Source organism: Vavraia culicis (genome assembly GCF_000192795.1).
Source record: "Vavraia culicis subsp. floridensis unplaced genomic scaffold supercont1.31, whole genome shotgun sequence".
Classification (NCBI taxonomy): domain Eukaryota; kingdom Fungi; phylum Microsporidia; family Pleistophoridae; genus Vavraia; species Vavraia culicis.
Window position 1 is genome coordinate 31923 of NW_007360634.1, and position 8897 is coordinate 40819.

The following is an 8897-nucleotide window of genomic DNA, read 5'->3' on the forward strand; positions in this document are numbered from 1 at the left end:
TGCTTTCGAACGGGTCGACCTAGCTTCAGATATACTACCGGAAGGACTTTGTTTTAGTGCATCAAGTGAAGGTGAAGGTCCAGCAGAGCAGTTCAACCTTTCATTTATGGGCCTATTAAAAAAATATGCCCGTATGCTCATTTCTGAGACAAAGAAGCTCATCTCAACTATAAAGCGTTCTTATTCGAGCAAGAGACGTAGCTTTTGCCAGTATTAGTTAATTAAAGTAATGTTCATCAACTTTTTAGCATTTATCCTAGGCTCAATATGCCTTTGACACGCTGGATTTGAAGCGTTGATATCATATGCCTCAATCAAATAGCACTGTAGATGCGAGCATACCTTTGCCATTGTTTGTAGCAGATTGTGTATTTTGGCTGATATTACTTAGTCTGTGATTGTTTGGAGATCACCTGGGTTCGATATCAAAGCTTGCCGTTTGTTTCGTCTTTGCTTCTGTTGGAGCGTATACGTGTGACGATATTACCAAGTAATGAAATGGTACATGAACGTACAGTAAATGAAAAAACAGTATTTTATAAGATTACAGTAGCACAGAAGACACCAACAATGTTGTGTGACGTAGGAGATAAAGTAATTAAATACGCTTTTACTCCAAAATAAACCAGCGGTATTCTGAGCGTAAGCTAGGGACTTGAACAAAATATTTCGGGATATTAAAATCGTTTTATCAGTGAAATAATTAAAAAAGTAGAATATTACATCTCCAAATAACTGGCGTGTAAAACTTGTTTAATACACAGATATGATGTGTTAAGTGGGTACTTACCTATTTTTACACGAAAATACTCCTGTAAATATGTCGTAGCATATGAGCAAAGAATACTTTTTAGGAGAAACCACTGATAAACATGTCATAAAACCTTAGTAGGACATCTTTATGAACTTAAAGTCAGTAGATGAACAGGTAAATGAATGACCTTTACCAGAAAAACCGGTAAAACGGTCGGTTTCAGCGGAACAGAAAGGAACAATTTTTTGAGAAAATGTTCTTTTGCCCGTCCAAATCACTGTACAAGTTCGGAAAGCGCCACAAAATGCTATTTTGATGCTGATAACACTCAAATCTGAATATATTTGTCCACTATGCTTTATTTCTGTCTCTGTAAATCATCGATATACCATTTACGCACAACGATACCACAAATGACACACCAGAATTTTTGGTACGCGAATGTAAAATACGCTGCAAAAAAGGAATCCCCGATGAAAAGCATCGTGCAACTTTCGGAGAACGACCTAAATATTTTAGTGTGCTACACAAGAGCGAAGCGTATCATCGGACACCAGGGCACAATTCCATGGATAGGAAAGTTGAAGAGCGACATGAAATTTGTTGCCAAGCTGACGACAACAGGTAATGTTGCGCTGGTGATGGGCAGAAAAACCTACCAATCAATCGGAAGGCCGCTTCCAAAACGAATTAACGTTGTCCTGTCAACCACGATGGAAGATCACGAGGGAATAGTGGTAAAAAAATCGTTTGATGATGCTGTTAATTTCTGTCGAGAGAAAGGCTACGTTACGGTCGTGTTCGGAGGCGAAGAGGTGTATCGAGAGGCACTCAAGCGCAGATGTAAGATTTATGCTACTGTGATTGATGATATGGATTTCCATGGTGATACGTTTTTTCCCGAGACTCGATGTGAGTACGAGTGCATGAATGAAGCGGTCAAACCGATTATTGCCGAGTGTGAGGGCGTGGAATACGACGGAAAGGAATTCTCTGAGAATGGGATAAAGTACTCGTTTTACACGGGTTATAATTAAAAGCTGGTTAACTTCATATGTACAATTCAATCGGCAGTAACATATTTATTGAATATTATGTAGTTGTAAGACATCAGATGGCTGACTCGATACCTTTTCATGATAACCGATTTGATTGATGAACTTTGTTACCTACATGAGCGCTTAACTCATCGTCTGTTGCGCTATACCCTTGGTTTACAAAACCGTCCTGTCTCAAGGCAAGGCTCTCCTGAAACAAGTGTCTACCTAAGTTATTCGTACGAAATTCTTTTCCTGGCACGCAATGCCAACCCTTGATTCATAGGCAAAGCAATATGCAACAAATGCTGGTAAGATCATTCAATACACTTGAAGAGTGCGATGTTACTCGTTATTCACCTATACTTGTCTGTGCAACAGCACAATATTCAAGTATCGATTCTGATTTCGAAATAATTTGAGCAGTTAAACCAAATTTTGATTCTTATCCGTAAACATCGTTCATAATTGCGTATTATACATGGAAAAACATCTTGTACATGGTAACAAAGCCGTGAGTACATTCAATCAGCGCGACCTAAGTTGAAATCCTCTCAGTTGTTCAGCATACGAACTGATGCATCAAAAATTTTTTATTTGTTAAAATAAGCCGATGGATCGGGATTGCTTCTCAATGTGTGCCGGTCCGTGGCCACCAACTTCAAAGCGATGAAAAAATAAATTTTTAAAAAAATTGTGCCCTTAAAAATGGTGAGAGGACCAAGAAAGCATTTGAAACGGTTAGCAGCACCAAAATCATGGCTACTTAAGAAGAACAAGGGCGTGTTTGCACCGCGTCCCTCTACGGGACCACATCGTCTGGAGGAGAGCATTCCGCTATCACTTCTACTCACGGACAAGCTTCAATACGCACGCACGGCCAAAGAAGTGGGAAATATACTTAAGGAGAAGATGATAAAGATAAATGGCAGGATAAGAACTGACAAGAGATTCCCTGTGGGTATATTTGATGTACTCTCGATTCCCAAGACTGGCGAGCATTACAGATTGATGTATAACGTTGCTGGGCGATTCATTCTCCACCAAATAGGTGAAGAGGAGAGCAAGTTCAGATTGGCAATAGTGAGGAAGAAGCGGCTAAGGAAGGGGAAGGTGCCGTATCTGTACACGAATGATGGTGGTAGTTTCAGTTACTGCGACCAGGATATTGTACCCGGTGACACGGTGAAGGTGGATTTGGAAACTGGGCGGATATCCGAGCATCTCCACGTAGCTATAGGCAACTTGGCATTCATCAAAAAAGGTAGAAATATGGGATGTGTCGGTGTGGTGACCAACATTGAGGAGAAAGGTATTGGTGATCGCAAGGTGTACTTGGTTGACAAGAAGGAGAGAGTATTTGCAACCCGGCAAGTAAATGTCTACGTGATAGGGCCAGATGGTAGTTCTTGGATTAGTTTGCCGGAGGGTGATGGTGTCAAGCTTTCCGTGTTTGATGAGAGTAACATCAGGTACGAAGGAGAAACGGTGAAGGCTGCAGAAGGCGGATAATAAACGTTTTTATTTTCTAACAGTGTTTTCGAAGTAGTTTTACCACGCTATTCCTGTTTTAGACATCGTAATACTTCCCTGGTGCTATGAACTAAGATACCATGCCATGAGTGGTGTTCCTACCAATTTTTGTTTTTAAAAGTTATGATTTGCCTCTCTCTCCTCGTTAAAAGAGTCTGTGCCATGTTATCGCATAGTGGTTGCCTTTGAAAGTTATTACTGATCAGCGATTTACCGAAAATAATGTTCTTTATCCGAGGAGCACAAGAAATGCTTGAACACCGTAATTATTACAAATTATTAGCTTGCATTCAAATCGCTTTCATTTACTGCTCTATTTTACATTGCACATGGCTGATGCACCGGTATAATGCGAGTGTTGTGATGGCGTGTGTCTACGATGGTTCAATCAAACTTGTAAAAAATTTATTATTTTGTACCAGCAGATGAAAGATCACTAAAAAATCCGCACATCACAAATCAAGTGCAAGCAATACAGGCATAGGAGTAGAATGTGCTGTGATCGGTAATAAGAACTAATTTGAAACTTATTAATTGTGAATAAATACGCTTTGTACGAAGTTGTTCATCAATATTCAACTCATACAGGCACTATGTGATGTATAACAGGTAGAAGGAGCGATCTTAGCAATCGCTGAGTGCTGGTTTTAACTGGAAACTAAAAAGTACCCTCTATGCCTGTAATAATACTTTGTGGGGACAGCAAATATGTGGAACAGTTCTGCGACGATTACACAGGTAGATGTAACGATAAGAAGATTGTGGTACACCATGAAGCATTTTCAGAGGCAATAAGTGACGTAATAGAAGATGACGCGTCTTTCTTTCACATTATCACACGCTCATATTGCAAATCGGAGCGGTACATCTCATATTGCCATGCAAAAAGGTTCAAGACGGGATACATTGTTGTGTTCCTGCAGGGCGACAATGTGGATGTGGAGTTAGAAGTACCACTGGAATCAAATCGCTACGATAATCCTTTGATTACGGTACAGAATTACGGTGAGACGTGCAGAAACGAGCTTTTTAGCAGCATAAATGGTGTTTTGAGCGATAAAAAAATGAAAAGGTCGAGATCGAACGAGAAATTCATAGCACATGAGGATTACATCAAAAAGATAAAAAGTATAATCAATGAAGTGCATAGCAAGTACGATTTAAGAAACGCGTTCGATATTTGTGTTGAAACCGAAAATCGTATGATGAGCATTGTTGGTATCAGGAAGATTGGGATAGAGGGTTTGGGCGAATACTATGAAAGCATGTTGCGAGAAGCGCTGTACGAAAGAGGAATGCTGAACGAATAGACTTGAATTAACGCATAGCTTGTGGTTTACTGCTGATCCGATAAACGGTACGTTATTAAACGAACTTTACAATAATAACCGGTATTTCTAGATTTGAATGGTTAATTGCTATCGAACCATCCATTCACATTCTTGTTATACACGGTTCATCTTTAAACGCTACCGTGTTTCTTCTGCTTGATATATGATCAAGTTCAAACCGTAGATTGTATTTTGAACACAGAATTTTTCACTAGGGAGCTGTTTCTCTTGCTGACCATACCTCCATATGTGGTTCATCACATAAATATGAATTAACACGAGTTCCGTCGCGCTCTTCTTTAGCTCTGTTTTTGAAAAGGGTATTTCGCAGACCCTTCCATGTCAGATTGTAAATCACTTAAGGACAAACAGATTGGCGACCATTACGAAGAGTACCGAAATGCTATTGAGTTTATGAGCGGTCAAAAACAGAAAAAGGAAATTTTGGCTGTTATACAAAAGAACTGTGACAACAGCACGGGAATGCTTTCTCTACTGCATTTGTACTGTCAGAAACTGGATGCTGATGACTGGGAGCTGTTTATGACCGTGATAGACTTGATAAAGAATATCGAGGATGATGAGGGTGGTTGGATCGTAAAGATTGTGTTCCTTGCGTTGGAGACACTCAAAAAGCTGGGTGGTAAGCACAAATCCAAAATATACGCAGTGTTGAGCAGAAGCAGAAACGTAGAAAACCATTTTATCCTACTATTGAGTGGAGTGGATAATGTTGACACGTGTTTGGAAATTTTTCAGGCGATGGAGACTGAGCAAGCATCGCTGTTCAAATGCTTAATGGCGGAAATTAGCACAGAAAATAACGTGCTCCAGAAAAACATTGCCTCTTTTCTCGTAGAAATTGCGAATAAAAGAGCCGAATTGTTCTTGAACTTCGACTTTCTTGATCTAATGGATTCAGAACTATTCGTTTTCAGGAGCTGTTGCCTAGAAATTCTTTTTAATCTAATCTTTGTCTACAAGAATGAAGGAAACATTGAAGGTATAAACGAGTTTACAGAGACATTGTTGGACAGGCTCTTGGATGTGAACCATTTTGTGAGAGCAAAGGCGATCCAGGTTCTTACATCGCTTGTTGAGCAGCAAGCGGTCACACTCAAACTGAAAAATAAGGTAATAGAAAACGTTGTCCTCAGGATCGAAGACAAAGCGGTTATAGTAAGGAAGAAAGCGCTGAACTTTTGCACCATGATTATTAAAAATCACCCATTCGTGGCGAACAGGTATTTAAGAGTGGAAAGGAAGGTCAATGAGGAGCTGCTGAGTGAGAATGAAAAAATGTATGTCCAAGACCTGAAGATATTCGTAGCACAGATGAAAAAGGTTATTTGGTTGGTGCAGGATATTTTTGGGTGCTTGAAAACGGAGATCGGTGACATTGTCGAGTTCATGAAACTGGCGGTGTTCTACAAGCTGGACGGTAGCTTAGAGCTGGTGACTTTCTTGTGCGAAACCGTGGAAGCCAAACAGCGTATGCTGGTGCTACAAGCATTCATAGACCTGTTGAATTCACTTAAGGCAGAGGACGACGTTCTTGAGCTGTTAGATCATATAACGCCCAATTTCCTGAAGGTAATGAACAAGAAAAAAATCATTGAGAGAGAGACGGTGAAGGCACTGCTTCTGAAGTTTAAGAATGGAATTGATGTGGTAAGGACCACAAGGTTGCTGAAGAACATGTGCTATAAGCGATATGAAGACAATATCTTAGAAAAAGCGGCAGAGATGCTGCTCAGCGATGAGATAAAGGAAGAGTATGTCAGTTCTTATAAAAATGTGCTCAATACCGTAAGTATTAGGCCGTCTACGGCAGATGTGAAATGTGGTATCAGCAATCTAGTGCTTACGAAGGTGGTAGACTTCGAAATGATCGATGCGACCGTAAGGATGCTCTATAAGATGCCTGATCCCGAACCGCTGTGCCAGCTACTGCTTGAGAAACTCTGCACCGAGAACAAGAATTTGGCTAAGATAATTTACACGGTCGGTGCGGTTGCAATCAACGAATCATTTTTCATCGATAAATTGGAAAAAAAGGTACCAAAGATTCATGTTCCGAAGGAAATAAGAGAAAAGCGAAAAAGTTTTAACGTAACGAGAACAAGTTTTAGACAGAGCATCAATTTTAGTATGCATGAGAAGGATCTGAGTTCATCTTTCGACATGTCAGTGCATCAATCACAGGATATCATCGATGGCCAAGTTGGTTTGAAGGATAAAACAAGCGACGAAATCGCAGACATACTTTTTTATATCAAGGAAAGGGAGATTTTGTACGGGAGTGGTTCCATTCTTGCGCCGTTCATAAAGATCGTTGTGGAGAACTGCAAAACAGAAGATCTGAACGTTGTTGCATACACCTCTATGTACAGGATGATGGCTGTTAGCTCTGAGTTTTTCCTCGGTCACTTTTCATATTTTATATCCGGTCTGAAGAGCACGAATACGCTCGTTCGTTATAACTCGCTCGTAGCGATGGCTGATTTCATACTGCTGTACAACTCCTATGTTGAAAAGTACTCGTACTTGCTGTTTGATAAACTCTTTGATGAGAGCGAGAATGTGGTAAAGCTTGCTCTTTTCATAATCTACCACTTGGTGAGCAGCAAAATATTAAAAATTAAGGGATACGGGGCTGTGCTATGCAGGCTATACAGAACTCAGCACGGAGATATCGTTAAGTCCCTACTTATCAGCCTGTCTAGTGACGAGAACACGGTAGCTAGCATTTTCTATGAGGTAATGATGGGTGAGAATGAGGGTGATATGGAGATTATACAGTTCATCAAGGGTTTGGTCAAGGACAAGACGAAAGAAAATTTGTTTTTAAAAATTTTACAGAGGTTTAAAAAAGAGGAGAGGATGGGAGATGTGTTTTTGGGTCAATTATACGGTAACTTATCGTTTGGTGTGAAAAGTGTATGTGATATGAGAATGAACGAGGTATTTAATATGTGGGTGGCAGGAAAGAATTAGATTGTTCAATGGGGATTGGGATGGACATTGTTGATGTATTGTTTGGTAAGAGATGATCTGATGTTGATACAAAAATAGCACTCTATGTGTCCTTTTCTACCGTTGATGGGTGTATGGGGCGCAGCTATTTCGATTATTATTACACCAAAAAACTCAAGGCTAGCAATAATGCGGCTATTGTTGGAAATCAGGGTGGTCTGGTCACATAGGAAATATCGGTTGGGTTGAATAAACGGACATTCATGTAACTGGTGTTGCCTTGTATGAGATGGCAAATAAACTATTTCAAACGAAAAATAAGAAGACTGGCATCAAATAACGTGTACTCGAATAGATGCTCATGTATGTGTTTTTTACTAAAATTTCGTTCATTTAGCTGCATTGAACACACCTTGTAAATTATTTGCGGTCAAAAAGAATATTTTTAATACTAGCTGCGCTATCCCGTTTTTCAAAAACGGGTGTATGAATGGATAGTATACCAAAATAGCGCTTTCGAATGTGACTAAACATCAGGTCATTCCTTTCTACCAACTGTTCTATGGTTACAAAATCAATAAATTTACTTTCATTATAATGGCTTAGTATGCACAACATTTCTTGTGTATACTTTACCATTCTCATGCTTTTCTTGGTCTCCATTGTCAGCAACATACACCCTCAGACCGTTTGCATAGCGCACTCTCGACAAAGCTACGTACAACTGACCATGCACAAAGACAGAGCTGTGCAGATAAACACCTACCTTGTCAAATGACTGACCCTGTGACTTGTGGATTGTCATCGCAAACGAAAGAAGGACCAGAAACTGTCTTCTCTTGAGTATGAATGGCAGCTGTGTTTCGCTAAATATCATCGCAATCTCGCCCGTTGCGGGAACATTGTACCTGTTCATGTCACGATGAATGTTCTTGTTTGACTCCACATTTACCATCAACATGTTTCTTTCACGCACTGCACTCCTATCAACCTCAGCAAGATTCTGCATAAGGATTGACTTCTCTTATCGTCCTGTCAAGATTGTGTAGTATTGCTCTATTACACTTCTCATTTGCAGGGTTTCTCGATCTCAGATCTGTGGCATCGTTTGTATCAACCACGTACAACTGCGAGTATCTCCTGTTAGTGTTCTCAAGCGGGTTTATGTTGTATGTGTTGTGGTAGACCTGACCATGCACCTTGAAGAAGTACACTCCTCGTGTAAATTGCTCCACATGTGCACCCATCGACGCAAACGACAGGGCA

General features: G+C 40.1%; 4 protein-coding genes across 4 annotated transcripts; all 4 read left to right on the top strand.

The window, feature by feature from the left end:
• Window positions 1-1107: 1107 nt before the first annotated feature.
• Window positions 1108-1798, top strand: VCUG_01768 (uncharacterized protein; the record flags this gene model as incomplete). Its single annotated transcript, XM_008076595.1, has 1 exon — window positions 1108-1798. The coding sequence occupies one exon, from the start codon at window positions 1108-1110 to the stop codon at window positions 1789-1791; it is 684 nt and encodes a 227-aa protein (XP_008074786.1). The 3' UTR covers window positions 1792-1798.
• A 609-nt stretch (window positions 1799-2407) lies between these two features.
• On the top strand, window positions 2408-3325 carry VCUG_01769 (uncharacterized protein). Its single transcript, XM_008076596.1, has one exon. The coding sequence runs from the start codon at window positions 2500-2502 to the stop codon at window positions 3301-3303; it is 804 nt and encodes a 267-aa protein (XP_008074787.1). The 5' UTR covers window positions 2408-2499; the 3' UTR covers window positions 3304-3325.
• Window positions 3326-3998: 673 nt separating this feature from the next.
• Window positions 3999-4677, top strand: VCUG_01770 (uncharacterized protein; the record flags this gene model as incomplete). Its single annotated transcript, XM_008076597.1, has 1 exon — window positions 3999-4677. One exon carries the CDS (start codon window positions 3999-4001, stop codon window positions 4632-4634), a length of 636 nt encoding a protein of 211 aa, XP_008074788.1. The 3' UTR covers window positions 4635-4677.
• A 317-nt stretch (window positions 4678-4994) lies between these two features.
• VCUG_01771 (uncharacterized protein) lies at window positions 4995-7925 on the top strand (the record flags this gene model as incomplete). Its single annotated transcript, XM_008076598.1, has 1 exon — window positions 4995-7925. One exon carries the CDS (start codon window positions 4995-4997, stop codon window positions 7650-7652), a length of 2658 nt encoding a protein of 885 aa, XP_008074789.1. The 3' UTR covers window positions 7653-7925.
• Between the last annotated feature and the right edge of the window lie 972 nt (window positions 7926-8897).